Consider the following 16,442-nt stretch of genomic DNA (forward strand, 5'->3'; position numbering starts at 1 on the left):
GATATAGTTTCTAACTATGAGGTTACGTCTAGGAGACCATAACAACTCAAGGAGAACTGCCTCTCCGAGTATAATAATACTTATATACTAATACATGAATTGAGTGCGTAAAGCTATTCCTTTACACCTCCCTGCCAAAAAAAAGATTATTAGCCTGTAAGGTTAAGAATCTTTAACAATACTATTTAAGTTCTATAGTCAACAGTAGTTGATTTTGCAATTTGGTATACATTGACATTTACAATTTGTTATAATTTTTACATTTCATTACAATCTTGTTTATAACAAGTTACAATAATTGATAGATATATATATGTTTTACATTTACAATTTTGTTATAATAGGTTACAATTTGTTATACATATTTTACATTTATAATGTAATTTACAATATTATTTAATTACATTGTGTTCTTCTTTTTTTTTTTATATGATAAAATTTGAATACATAATAATATAAATTTTGATTACCTGAAATTATAATATTAGAAGTGTTAAAATGTTTAGTTTATTATATAATATAAGTTTATATTTCCCCTTTTGAATACAATATTTGTTAGTTATAATAAATCTTCCACCAATTGATAAGTTATGTGAATAATATAATAAATTGTTACACATATATGTCAACATAATTTCATTTACTTAGGATATTCGAGTATATAGCTTGGATCTCTTGTTTTCTCTATTAATTTAAGTAATTCCTTACATTCTCCGTTACAATGGTCATTCATAAAGAGTTCAATATTTCTGGTTATCTTATTTAATTTTTTGAAATCATAACGTTCGTTTAATCTTTTGTTTGCTTTTAATATGTGCCAGTTAAAGCATACCGGTTCCATCTTATTTTCCTTAAGTTTATAAATATGTACTTCGGTGCTTAATATTTTTTTTAATTCTTCGATAAATCTAAAATAATATAACTGTGTTAAGTCTACGTAATTACCTTCACCATGAAATTATCCTAAAAATCTCTATATATATTTATTTTTTTTCTATATTTTCTACCTAGTCTATACAAATATATCGGCCTTATTTTCGTGACTACATAGTCAAAAACGCATTTGGTTAAAATTACATCAGCAATTGGATCGTGACAATGCGTGATATGATGATTCGTATTGCACACCAATTCATGTGCTTCTAATAAGTTTAACATCCTGCCGTTTTTATTAAGTTTTCCTATGTAACCTGAATATAAGGTTTCTCTTGTTTCTATGTTAGTTAGTTTTAAATTAAATTCATTATTATTCCTATCACTGTACGCCGTTATATTTAAAAACGCTAAAATACCCCTTAATCTTAATCTTTTTACAATTGTTAGATCTGTTGTTCCGTTCCAAAAAACTATTATTGGCTCCCTGTTATCGATGTGCAAATATTTCTGTAGGTATACCGTTGACAAAGTCGACTCCCCCTGATGGGTTATACTTTTGTATAATTGGTCCAACAATGGTGTGGTCAAGTTTGGTTTACTCCGGAATACCCTTTTGATTGTTTGCACAACTTTTCCCAAGTCACGGCGCCGGAACCTCCTTAACTTATCGTCTTGTGTAAGTACAAGAGGATTCCCTTCCAGTTTCATCGGTTTATATTTTTCTAAACTGTTGGAGATGGCGCCGGATACCAATAATATTTCGGTCCTATTGATCATAGTGAATTCGAAATCCATTATGAAAAAACGGATTTGAGAGCTAGAATATATATATAAAATATTAAATGTATGCATATTATTATTACTATAGTTACATATTACTACTATATTTAATTTTCCTGTGTTGTTGTTATTATGTTTTACTCTTCGAATATATGGTCCGTGGATAATATACGTCGTGAGATTAGTTGCTCTAGAAGCATTCCGACTTCTACACAGATTGAACTATCCGCCCTAGGGTTAACAATTACTGCGTGTATAAATGCAGTTACCGGTACCATAGCTTGATTTAAAATACGTTGTGTAAACGGCATAGTCATTCTCCTATTAGCCTCTATGACATGTCGTTTAAAACATCCTACACAAATCATATCCCCCCGGACGAACTGATTGTGCTGCCCGTTTAATAATTCGTTTTTCAGCTCTCTGAAAAATTCTATTGCTTGTAGTGTCAATGGTAGTTCTGCCGACAATGGTATGTTTTCGTTCATGTTTGTCTCTGTTAAAATCTTTATATATTAAACTTTTACGTGTATTTATATTTCGTTTCTTCTTATACTCTGAAATAGTTAAAATTTCATTATTTATTACGATAGTTACGTTAATATTACTACTATTCTAATTTCTGTTAATATTACTTATGAAATATTATTTTTACGTATTATTTTTTTCTATTTGTACGTATTTATAATTTATGTTATTATTTATTTAATATTATTATTATTTATTTATTTGATTTATTCTTATTTATTTATTTATTTATTATTATTTTTTTTTTTTTTATTTATTTTTTTTTTTACAAGGATTTATTTATAAAAAGAAATCGGTAGTAATGATACGTCTATTAATTAATTGATCTAATACTGCACCTATAGTTAAACAAATTGATCTATTTGGACGTGTAAGGTTACAAAATGGATGAAGATAAGTGGTCAAAGGAACCATCACTAAATCTAATTCTTCTTCTGATAATGGTACGGGCATTCTATTGTTTGCTTCTAGTACATGGTGTTCAAAACAGCTTACGTATACTATGTTTCTTTGTATTAATTGAATATGCGCACTAGTTAATAATACTTCCTTTAATTCCTTAATAAAATCGATTGCATGTAATGTAAATGAATAATCTAAAGATATTTGTGCATTTTCGCCCATGTTTATAATTTTAATTTAATGGTTAACGTATATTTTATTTTGACGTTCTCTTGTTTGTTTTCTGAAACATAATTATATTATTTGATTGCATTACTATTATAATTATTATTAATATTAATTAATTAACTTATTATTTATTATTATATATATTTTTTTTTATTTATTTATTTTTTTCTATAAAAATTTTATCTTGGTGACGGTGGTGGAGTGAATGGTGTCTCTTCAAACCCCCTTATGTAGTCACTTCTATTTGATGGTCTATATTTAACTATCCTTCTGGGTATATCTATTACTTGTTCATCACTAATATATTTGCATTTAATTAATATATATATTGCTATTATGAGTACGAGAGATAGTGCTGCTAATACTATTGTTACATATAGTAAGTTACTGTGTATAAACTGATGCTTTTGGCTTTGTTCTCTTAAAACTTCTTGGTCTATCATTTGTTGTACTTCATCCAAGGACTTGGATACGCCGTGTAGATCCGTTAATTGTATATTTGGATTGTCTCCCCATTCTTTATTTACTTCGAATCTATGTATGTGTTCAGGTATCTTCTCTAAAATGCTTTTTATGTTAGTTGTAGGTATGAAATCCTTATAATTCGTGTTGGTAATTTCTTCTGTGGCGGTTAGTACTGCATCTTGTGTAAATACTTGACAATTATTGTTCACGATAGTTATTTCTCCAATTTTATTAGTATCTAGCGTAAATGGCTCGATCATATCTGTACAACTTACGGTCAGTGCTTCACTTTCCACATGTAACCAGGTGTTTTTGTTTCGTAATTTATGGTATATGTTTCTTTGTAGATTAAATTTTTCGATTGCACAGTTCCGTTGATTAGAAGTAGTATCAGGTCCTTTGAATAGTTGTAATTCGCATGGTTGACGTTCGCTGTTTTCTTGGATTGGCTGTGGTGTTCTACATATTCTATATATTGTAGTCTCTGTACAGTCATCCAATTGTTTGTCTGTATATGTAGTAAATCGTTTTCTATCTTTAGTTATTGCAATATTGTTATAAGTAACTGTTGGAAGATACCACCCTTCAGTATTATTTTGAACATGGATTATTGGTATAGGTATTAAATGGTATAATGTAAGTTCAATGTCAATAACTAACGGTATTTTTGTAATGAATACTAAATTATCGTTTTCATAGTAAATACTCATTTTAGTAATTTTTTGAAATTCATTTAATTCCGAAGCTTTTGTTCCCATAGGAATGCTATATTGTTTCTTAATTGTTAGTTCTATTGCTTTTAAAGTTGATGCTAATTCTTGCGGTGTCATAAGACTTGGGTGTATTATTCCTTCTCTAGCGGCTGTTACTATTTGTCCTAACGTTTGAGTTTCGTAGGCGTATTGATTTGTGATTATTGTGTATAAATTATGTACCTACTTCTCCTGCCATTAATAAGTCTAAAACATCGTCAGTTCTAGTTTGTATTTGTAACATTCTTACGTATAATTGTTGTTCCTTAGTAGAAATATTTCTATATAATTGTTCGGTTTGTTCTAACGTATTTCCTATATTTTTTACTATTGTTTTTACTACTGTTGTTTGAGCCTTCATTATGTGTAGTATATTAGCCCCCGATTCTTCTGTTTGTTTTATAGCTTCCCGTGTCTTCTTAGTGCATTTATCATCGCATACGCCAAATAACGTGTACATAGCGTTACCTATTATGTTTACTAACCCCCTTCTTTTCCGTTGCTTATTATCGAATTGTTCCATACCACTTCCTAATGACAAATACATACGTTCTTTTTGTTTACTTATTTCGCTGTATAAATCCGTTATTACTATCTGGTATTTCCCGCATAAATCGATATGTTTTTGATCGGTACATATTTTTGTGATATTTTTCATTTTTTCCCCCAATAAATCATATTTTGTATTGTACTCCTTTAGCGAAAAATATGTTACAAGTTTATATTCAGCCCCTATAATCCTAGTAGGTCCTAAATTTTCGTAATATAATCCCTTGCCATTTCCATAAGGCGTATATTTAAAGTGTTCTGATGTATTTATTTCGTCAGATTTGACTAGACAACCAATCATCATCACCAATCTAAAAGTATAAAATTATATTTATATTAAACTAACTACCTTATTTTATTATCTTATATGTATATATTTTCTTAAAACCATCTATCGTAATCTAGTATATCCCTTGGATCGTATAAAAGTTTCATATAATTTGTTAGTCGTTTACATAATGTATCTACTGACGTTACTGAATTTGGTGACAAATCATACATAATATTAGTAATAATTTCTATTATTTTAGTTATTTCGAGAGTTGTGAAAGGTTCTTCAACGTTATTATTTGCAGTATTGATATGACCTATAAAACACCTCGGTGTGTTCTCCGGCCCTATAGTATATGTTTCGTGTAATTCTTGTTGGAGTGCGATTTCTAGTTCCAAAATGAATTCCCTTTGTCTGTCCCTAAAATTAAAATTTATCTATAATTTATATTTTTTTTTTTTTGCTTAAGGAATTTAAAAGAAATGTTTTAGTCCTACATTGCTTGTATTACGCTTCTTATTTAGTTTTTTTTTTTTTTTAATCAAATTAATAATTTACACGTTAATTAAGTATAATTAACTATATATATAATATATATTTTAATCGGATTGTGCATCACTATAATATTTTTTAACATTGTTCCTATGAACAGTGATGCTACGCCGCCCACGCTGTATAACTACATTTTCATTTCCTACTATTGCTATGACTTCGTATGGCCCTAACCATAATGGATCGAGTTTTGTTCTATGATTATTATCTTTTAAGAGTACTAAATCCTTAACATGTATTTCTTGTGGATTTTCTTTCCTATCGTATCTTTCTTTACTTTTTATTTTGTTTTTAACTAATTGTTCTCTAGCTATCTTATGTGAAACTTGCATGTTTTCTTTTAAATCAAATAAGTAATCGTCGTAATTGTATCGTGGTTCTGGCTCGGTTTTTAATTTAATTGGTACCTCCAATGTGCGTCCATAAACTAGTGCGTATGGCTGGAAGTTAGTAGATGAATGTACTGTCGAATTATATACAAAAAATGCAAAAGGTAATAAATGATCCCAATTATTTAAATTCTTGTCTACATAATGTCGTAAGTACTCAGCTAAGGTCCTATGAGCACGTTCAACAGGATTGCCCTGTGGCCTAAAAGGCGTGGTGTTAACTTTTTCTATCTTTAATAACTTGCAAACTTCAGCAAACGTTTTACTAAGGAAATTGGTGCCCTGATCAGTTAATATCGTTCCTGGTATGCCATGTACACAAACGAAGTGTATAACAAAGGCTTCCGCGACCGTGTTCGCTTTTTGGTCAGGAATTGGAACTCCCAAAGTGTAACGCGTTAGATCATCTTCCATAGTTAAAATATAAATATTATTAGATAATGTTGTCGGCAAAGGCCCTACTATATCCATAAATATCTTTTCAAATGGTTTTGAACTTGTAGACGTAATAGCCATTGGTTGTTTGATATGCCGATTTGATACCTTATTCACCTGACACGATGTACAATTCTTTATATATTTCTAAACGTCCCCCTTCATATTTCTCCATATAAACTGTTTTTGAATACGTTTAATAGTTTTGTTAACGCCTAAATGACCCCCGAGTTTTGAATCATGAAACTGTTTTAAAATAATCGCCTTTTCTTCCTTAGTATATTCTATACCTGCACATATAATGATTTCTATACCTGTTTTACGAAATATGTATCGTATCATTGACCTTATTTTTTCCCATTCTAAGTCGTCATGTTCGCCTAATTTGGACATAGCTAGTTTTTTTAATTTGTTTTCTTCACAAAGTAGTTTCAAATTTACTAATGATGTATACATGTTTTCGTAGGTTGTTTTCTGCCGATCTCTATTTTTTGTTACTAGGAATATTATGAATCTATTTTCCTGTTTGTAATAAGGCGTGTCCCCTATTACTTTACTGAGCGGTAACAATGCACCGTTTCCAAATTGTTTTTTTAATTGGTAATTTGTTCCTGTTCTAAAGTTATATTGCCTTGCAATTTCTGACACTATATTATATTCTTTTGGTGATTCTATTAGTGTACCTATAGTTTCTTTCACGTTATTATTCGTAACGAGTTGTGTTTCTATTTTTTCGAGAAATTGTTCATATGTTTCATTTTTTATTTCCTGAATTGAATACATTCGCGTAAGTGCGTCTACATTAGAATTAAGTACTCCGGCTTTGTAGCGTATTTCATATTCGTACTCTTCTAACTGTATTCTCCATCGAGCTAGTTTTGATAGTGGATTTTTTAAATTAAAGAGCCATGTTAGTGGACGATGATCACTAAGTATTATAAACTTCCTACCATATAGGTATGGTCTAAATTGCTTAACTCCAAAAATTATTGCAAGACATTCTAATTCGGTTGTTGAATAGTTGCTCTCACTTTTATTTAATGTGCGTGATGCATAACAAACTGGCAAATCTTTACCTATTTCACCTTGAGATAATATGGCTCCGAGCGCCTTGTTGCTCGCGTCCGTAGTTAATAAGAAGGTTTTTGTAAAATCAGGATATTTAAGAACTGGTTCGGAGCATAACGCTGTTTTCAAGGTATCGAATGATTTTTGACACTCGTTACTCCATACGAATTTAGTGTCCTTTTTTAAAAGATTAGTTAATGGTTTTGCTATTGCGCTATATGAATTTATGAACTTCCTGTAATAACCGCTTAATCCTAAAAACGACTTTATGTTTTTTACTGTTGTTGGTTCTGGGAATTCTATTACTGCTTTTAATTTACGCTCATCTGGTTTTATCCCTTCCTTCGTAATGACATGTCCTAAGTATATACATTCTCTTTTTAAGAAATTACACTTGTCTGGTTGTAATTTCAAATTGTTAATTTTTAGTCGCTCGAAAACGTCTATTAGCTTTTCGTTATGATCATACAAATTTTTCCCGTATACAATTATGTCGTCTAAATATACTAAGCATTTAATTCCTATTAAACCTGCTAAGGCTGAATTCATAATTCTTTGGAAAGTTCCGGGACTCGTCTTCATTCCCTGAATCATTCGTTTAAAATGCCAGTGACCTTGGTTAGTCGAAAAGGCCGTTAGCTCCCGTGAGTCTTTGTCCATCATCACTTGATAAAACCCCGAAGACAAGTCGAGACTACTGAATAACTGGCTGTTTCCTAGCTGATCTAGTATTTCTGTAATATTTGGCAAAGGGTGAAATTCATTTATGGTCACCTCATTAAGTGCCCTAAAATCTACCACTACTCTGAATTTTTGTTTGCCTGAATTATCCATTTTCTTTTGTACTAACAGCAAGGGGGAATTCCAGGGACTCCTAGAATTCTCAATAATTCCATTTTCTTCCATTTTTTTAATTTGCGAGTTTATTTCGTCTTGTTGTGCGTGAGGTAATCTATAAAGTCTACGATATATGGGTGGTTGGTCCTGCTTTAATTTAATAGAGTGTGTACCCGCGGTTGTAAAAGTTAAAATATCCCCTTCCATATGAAATATGTCATTGTATCGTTCACATATCTCATAAATAGATTGTTTTTCAGTTTCGTCCATGTGTTCAGTTATTATCATTTGTTTTAGTTTTGCTATACGTTCGTTGTGATTGTTTTTTGTTTCTACTGAATATATTTCGTACTCAGTATCGTAAAGTATTTTGTTTAAATCAGTGTTGGTTAAAGTCTTTATTTCTTCTGATATGTTCAACATGCTAACTATTGCCCTACCGTTGCTAACGATGGACACTGTATTACTACAAAACACATCCTTTACTAATTGTTGTTTGTGTATTAAAATATTCTTGTTTTCAACTAATGGGTCGGCTATCAAAATTCCTATAATAGTTTCGGTTCGTGGTTTTAATTTGATAGGACTGGTTTCCTCTACGATTTCATTAGCCATTGTTGGTGAATGGGAGGTCGTTTGGATAATCAACTTGTTTTTTGCTACATCTACTATTACATTATTAGCTGAGAGAAACTCGTTTCCTAGAATACCGTCCTTGGGAATTGGAAATCGTGTTCCTACTATATGAAATTCTGTACTGATATTTTTTCCGTTTAATTCTATTGGTATTATTAATTTCCCTATGGTTTGAATGAGGTCCTCGTTTATCCCACGTAAATTTATTCTTTGAGTTTCGTCTACTTCTAAATCTTCGCGCAAGCAATTTATTTTGAGTATGTTTACCTGACTACCTGTATCTATCATTAAATGTAATTTTTTTGTTTTAGCAGCGGACGAGGTAAATGTTATATGGTTATTTTCTATAGTTGTAACGATGTGGTAGCATCGTGCATTGGTTGTTCTGCGATAATCTGGTTTATCGAACGAGTACCGCACCCTTCGTTCGATACGTTGGCGTTTCCCGAGTTATTGTCGTGTCTACTTTCATCGTTTCGTTTTTTGTAACATGCATTAATATTATGCCCGTTTCGATTGCAATATGTACATGTTGCTACTTGTATATTATAGTTCGTTGGTGGTTGCGTAAAATTGTTTCTATTAGGTGGACGGTTGTTGCTACTGTTATTTGAATAGTTAGTTCTTGGATTGTTTCTACACTGTGATGCATAATGATTTCCATTACAATTATAGCATTTTATTACTGGCCTGTTAGTATTATTTGGTTGCGAAAAGTTATCTGTTCGTTGGTAATTATTTGTTCGCGTAAAATTATTCGGTTTCGTAAAGTTATTTGATCGAAAATTTCCGTTGTTTCTGTTATTGTAATTCGTATTAGTCGTTCTCTGATAGTTATTATTATTGTTACGTGAAAAACTACCTCTGTTGTTTGAATTTTCATTTCTACGCCTGTAATTATCCCTTTCCGTATTATATTCGACCTCTTCAGCTTTTGATAACTGTTTAGCCATTTCAAGGGTTTTCGGATTACGTGATTTCACTATTGTTCTAATCAGTTCTACTAATCCTTTAATAAAGTTTGCTAACGTTTGTTCTTTAAGTGTTTCATGTATAATTTTTGCTTCTGTATCTATTTTACCTAGTGTACTGGCGGTACATAGTTGGTAATATAACTTTTCTACTCTATGGCAGTAATCATTTACATCTTCGTTATTGTGCATCCTAATAGAATTTAATTGTATTTGTAAGGTTGAAGCCGTAGCGGTGACCTCGAATGCGTCTGTTAAATAACTTTTTATATATGTCCACTTCGACACGTTTTTATATTTAATCATTTCTAATGCTCTACCTGTTAACCTTGTAGTAATATATTTGACTAACGTTGGTGCATTTGCCTCTTCTACTAAGCTTACTGCCATGTCGCATGCATTTATAAATTGATAAATATCGTCTATTCCTGTACATAGTGGTATTAATTTAAAAGCGTCTTCTAATCTTATAACCACCATTTTCTTTGCGCGCTTTTTAGTTGTATAATCTAATGATTGAAATTCAAAACTCTCTGTAACTGTGCTACGCGTAGTGGGCTTAAGTGCTGGGCTTGGGTTTCTACTTGGGTTATCTTTTAACTGGGCTTCTAACTGGGTTTTCAACTGGGCTGGGCTTCTAATCGGGCTTAATAATTCAATTTGTCTATTCGTTTCGTTTAATTCGTCTTCTACACTAGTGTCATACAATGAATTAGCTACGTTCAAGGGAGATGTACCTTCTTTGTCCATAAATCACTTCACCACTTATTTAATACGTTTCTCATAATATAATAATTCAATAATTGCCCTTTAATATAATAATAATTCAATAATACCCTTTAATTCAATAATACTTCAATAATAACTCAATAATAATTCAATAATACCCTTTAAAAACTTCAATAATAATTCAATAATACCCTTTAATTCAATAAAACTTCAATAATAATTCAATAATACTCTTTAATTCAATAAAACTTCAATAATAATTCAATAATACCCTTTAATTCAATAAAACTTCAATAATAATTCAATAATACCCTTTAATTCAATAAACTTCAATAATAATTCAATAATACCCTTTAATTCAATAAAACTTCAATAATAATTCAATAATACGCCCTCAATAAATTCAAAAAATATTACGTTTTACGCCAATATACCTATGCTCGACTACTTAACAATACTTTTGTTTTAATTATGTTGCATACGTCTATGTAACAAATTTAAAATAGTTATTCACTCACAATAAAGCGGTGTTCCTTGATGCTGATGACATGCTGATGAATTTGACGGTGCTGCAACGTGACTTATTTGTTTTGTATATAGGTTCTTCTTCAGAGTTGTCGCCTTGGAAGAGTGATCAATTCCTCCTTGTTGACTGTAGCCTTTGACGGTTGCCTCCTTTGAATGAATATCCTACCGACTGCGCCAGTGTTATGTGCTGCCCCTTCAGGGATTCTCTATGTAGATGATTTGGAAATAATGGTAGCCAAATTAGATTTATAATACAATGTTTTATTAGAACAGATATAAAATGTCGTGGTAATAGTAGTAGTAGTCGTCGTCGTGTATATGGCTAGTGGCGTGAAGTCGCTTCTGCGTTGCTGGTCCAGGTACATCTGTCTTTACTGTGTTTCCAGCCCTCCTATATATGATGTCGGTTCCTTTGATGGATCCTGCGCATGGACGGGGCGGTGTATGTAGCTGGTTGTAGCTAAGTTGTTATTCTCGCAACCGCCGCTCGTGACTTGTTGTTGGCCGCTCCGCTTGATTAGTTTGCCAAAATAGGATATAGTTTCTAACTATGAGGTTACGTCTAGGAGACCATAACAACTCAAGGAGAACTGCCTCTCCGAGTATAATAATACTTATATACTAATACATGAATTGAGTGCGTAAAGCTATTCCTTTACAATTTATAGCTAAATGAAAATTATTCTTTATTAAATCTTAATTTTACTGCATTATCATATTTGGTTAAATTTACAGGCCCGCCCAAAAAAATATTCCTGGATCCGCGCCTGCGACGACGATGATAATAATAATATCATAATCACGCAATTGCGACTTGTGATTAAAGGTCCAGGTAATGCGGCGAGCCGGTTTTTTGATTGGTGGGTGGGTGGAAGTGGCGGCGGCGGCGGCCCACATTCCCATGGTGGCTAAGTTGTGCACGTATCCAGTGTGCTTTTAGCCATTGTTAGGTTAGTTTAATAATATTGTTATTAAGTAATAAGTAGTTCCTATTTTAATATTTTAAATTTTAATGGTTACTTGGATTTTTGTACGTACTACGTACGACTGGATTTAGTAAAAATAGTAGGTATTTTTATTTTACCTAATGATTATAATTTACAATATAATATTACCGAAATAATAATCTCGAGTTCGAACTAGGTGTGCCAATTCGCCGTCGTCGTTGTTCGCCAATCCGTTCGGTCGACGGTCGTCGGTTACGTCATATCGTAGCACACATTCATGCACACACGTCCGCGGGTAGACGACGTCAGTGCCTTTTACCCGCCGGCCGCCGTGTTTGTTAATTCGCAGTTCGGTTATTATTAATTAATCCAAAAGAGAAACAAGCGTTGCGAGGTAAGTGGTGGTCGTTAATATTATATAAACGTTGCAAAATAAAAAATAGATTCATCTATCTTGTCCCATACTAATTAATATGAATAATTAATGATCGATTCTTATAGCATCTATACTGAGAGCCCAATATCAGTAGATCTAGTATATTTAATTAATTGTTATTAATTGATTAATTCACTCGCAAATCTATTTTCTGGAATAAAAATATAAAAAAAATAATAAAACTGTCAATAATAAATAATTCCGGATACTTCTTCTCATTTTTAGATTAATTAATATTTTTTTCGTAGTTTCTCTCCTGAATTCGTCTGCTGTATTTACATAAATGTAAATGAACATTCATTATTTTAATCATTATTTTATTATTATTATAAATAGCACATAATCGGATGAAAAATATCAGATAATCGAACAGAAATGGCAGAACGAATTCCAAACATTGAGAATATTGAGGATTCAGGCGAACCAAATTCTTCAGATGAAAATAAAAAAAAAAGAAAATTAACTGAACATGTAGTAGCTGAAAATCAACGCAAACTAATCGTGGTTCAAGCTGAAGTTTATCAGCCGTGTTCTCCCGCACCATCAACGAGTCAAGATTATAGAGTATCGGTAACACCTGCACGTGTAACGGATTCTAAACGTTTACGAAATTATCGTGCTAAAAAAAAGAGCAGCAACTTCAAAATAATCATTCCAATGCGATATTAACACCCTCCCCGGCACCGTTAACAAATGCTGAACGTGCAAAAAATTACCGTGAAAGACAAAAACAAAAAGAAATTGGAAATAAACTTAATGAAATAGAAGCATCATCTCCTGCACGTGTAACAGAAGCTGAACGTTTACGAAATTATCGTGCTATAAAAAATAGACCAACAACTTCAAAATAATCGCTATGCGATATTAACACTCTCCCCGGTACCGTTAACAAATGCTGAGCGTGCAAGAAATTACCGTGAAAGACAAAAACTAAACTTGGAGACTGAATCTAATAATTTCAATATTGCTGATTGTTTAGCAGCAAATCTCGAAAATAATTTAGATACAACCGATGACAACGGCTCTCAAAATAGTCTATCTTCGGAGAATAATTCTTTCAACAGAATTTCATCTACTAATGATTATGATGACAATGACGTAGAATCTTGGCCATACCCATATTATGGTCGTCTCAAATGAACTCACCAACGGGTGAAAATTACATTTTTTTATAATTCTTTTGGACATGCTTGTTCAGTGTGCGACAGATTGTGATTTCAGCGAGATTTAAAATCTCCCTCTTCAAAATATCAAATGATTTTAAATTCAATTATACCAAAAATCCCAATAATTAATTTATGTGGTACATGCAGGTCATCATTGTCTCGAAATAACATACCAACTATGGCTACATATAATGGCTTTAAATATCCAGACATGCCTAATCATCTGCCACCACTAGACTTGATTTCAGAAAGACTAATTTCTCCTCGTATTCCATTCATGGCAATTCAAAGATTAAGACACTGTAATGGCCAATATGGAATTTATGGACAAAACATTAATTACCTGTTTCTGTAGACACGATGGTCCATCATCTACCAAGAGATATTGATGACAACCATTCTATAACGTACATATCAAACGCCGAACAACACACGAGTATAGTTATTTACATGGCTTGGTCAAAAAAAGGACCTTTTGGGTCAAACATAAAATTTTGCTTGGTAAATTATTCAACTTATTATTGAAATATTTAGTGATCCCTGCTACCTCAGTACCCTCTGAGAGAATTTTTTCAAAAACTGGTGAAACTATGTAACAAAAAAGAAACAGATTAAGTCCAAAAAATTTAGATATGATAATATTTTTAACCCTTACAGTCCCCTTGTCCACTGCAATGGACCTGTATTTAATATATTAATTATAAACCATCTGTTATAGATAACGATGTGAAACTTGAACTATATCACTCAGCATATTCTTAAGTATATATTGAATTACATTTTATAACAATAACACGTATTACAATAGCATTTGTAAACCATATATTAAACAAAGTATTCGATTATTTATGTCCACTCATAATACACCGATGTAATCAACTTTAGATTTTATTTTAATTTAGCTGCGTGATTTGGTAGCACTGGAAAAAATATTAATCAATTATTATGTGTATAGAATACGATTTAAAATTATTTGATAAGACCTAGTACTAACGATAATGAGAATAAACAGCTGTGTGTACATTGTCCATTGCAATGGACATTATGACTAAAGTGTTGTGTTATTATCATGCACTTGCGCATTCTGGTTTATTATCAAATTTATATAGTCTATAACAGCCGAAAGTCTATTTTTGAATTTATTTGTACATTTTATTGCACAATAAATTTATATTACCAAATATAATTTTTTTTTGGAAAAATTAAAAATGAGTTATAAACTTAAAGACTACGATATTGTTGAAATGCTAAATGGTTACGATTCTGAAATGGATGGTTTAGATAGTGATGACGAAAATGGAAATGAACTTGAGGCACAAGCTGAAATTGGTAATATAATTTTAATAATTGAAAAATTAAAAACGTTTAATAGTTAATTTGTATACACAGATACTTTTCCAATTGAGGAACTTCAACATTTAATGGACGAATTTAATGTGGAACGTTTAGAAGAAATCGAGTTTGATCAGTTTGATGAAAATGTCAGCTATATTGAATCAGTAAATGATACATCAACAAGTAATAACCATAACACAATTAATAGTATGAATTTAACAGAAAAAAAAGATATAAAATGGCAAAGGAGTCCATTCCCTATTTTTAATTTAAATTTACAACCAATTGATGACGTACAACCTGAAGTTAATGGTTCTGATATGATAGACGCTCCAATTACATATTTTTCAAAATATTTCACTGATGTCGATTTTGAATCAATGGTTCAATACACCAATAATTATATGCATTACAAACAGGAAAACCTTGGAAAAATACAGATGTAAGAGAAATTAAAATATTTATAGGCCTTCATATTATACTGGGCTGTACAAAATTTCCAAGAATAAGAATGAATTGGAATCTAGTTTTGAAAATGAATGTGTTTGTGGAAAACATGAACAGAAACAGATTTTTTGCACTTAGAACAAATTTTCATGCAATCGATAATTTAAAAATCAGTAAAAATAATATTGATAAATTTATTAAAGTTAGACCAATGTTTGTTTGTATAAAAAAACGATGTGGACAGTTAAATATTGAAATAAATGTTAGTATAGATGAACAAATGATTCCTTTTAAAGGACATTTGAATATCAAACAATATATGAAAGGGAAACCTAGCCCATGGGGAATCAAAAATTTTGTTATGTGTGGTGCTAGTGGTCTTATGTATAATTTTGTATTATACCAAGGTAAAACAACAGAATTTGATCAACATTTTTTAAAAAAATTCGGATTGGGAGGTACAGTTGTCTTAACTCTTTCTCAAACATTGATAATGAACAATTATTTCCTTTTTTTTGATAATTATTTTTCTGGCTATAATCTTATGGAAGCATTAAATCAAAAACAAATTTATGCAATAGGCACAATACGAGAAAATAGATTTTCAAAACCTCCACTTTTAAGTGATAAGATAATGGCCAATAAAGGGGAAGGTACAACAGATGAAATAACAAATATTGAAAATAATATTACACTTGTGAAATGGTATGATAATAAAAGTGTAAATATGTGCTCAAATTTTATTGCATCAGGTATTCCAGATACTGTTCAGCGTTGGAATAAAAAAGAAAAAAAATTTTTACATTTTTTGGATCCAGCCAATTTCATTTGGCACTCATTATTTCCCCGGCTTTTAAAAAAGCTGTTTCTGAGGGAACCGAAGTCGCTGGAATTATAGAGTATTTCGCAGCTATTAAATAATGAGTCCAGAAGCGACTGATGTTTGATCCAGAAATCTAGTGGAATACTTGACCGTTTTTAAAGAAGAAGACTTATATGTTGATTTATAAGTGTTTGAGCGGTTGATTTGACGTTAACGTTGTCCTTTCTTCTTCTACTTCTGTTGCTAAAAATGTCCATAAGTCAGAGCATTGATTTTCTCGGGGTTCATGATT

At 31.3% G+C, this 16,442-nt stretch overlaps 1 protein-coding gene across 1 annotated transcript; it reads right to left on the bottom strand.

The window, feature by feature from the left end:
• Positions 1-328: 328 nt before the first annotated feature.
• Positions 329-1,777, bottom strand: LOC132937267 (uncharacterized). The gene has a single exon (XM_061004110.1). It carries the CDS (start codon positions 1,726-1,728, stop codon positions 964-966), a length of 765 nt encoding a protein of 254 aa, XP_060860093.1. The 5' UTR covers positions 1,729-1,777; the 3' UTR covers positions 329-963.
• Between the last annotated feature and the right edge of the window lie 14,665 nt (positions 1,778-16,442).

Source organism: Metopolophium dirhodum, chromosome 1 (genome assembly GCF_019925205.1).
Source record: "Metopolophium dirhodum isolate CAU chromosome 1, ASM1992520v1, whole genome shotgun sequence".
NCBI classification, from domain to species: domain Eukaryota; kingdom Metazoa; phylum Arthropoda; class Insecta; order Hemiptera; family Aphididae; genus Metopolophium; species Metopolophium dirhodum.

Excerpts from the sequence above, each read along its gene's own strand:
- LOC132937267 (XM_061004110.1), bottom strand. The coding sequence starts at position 1,728 with ATGCATACATTTAATATTTTATATATATATTCTAGCTCTCAAATCCGT.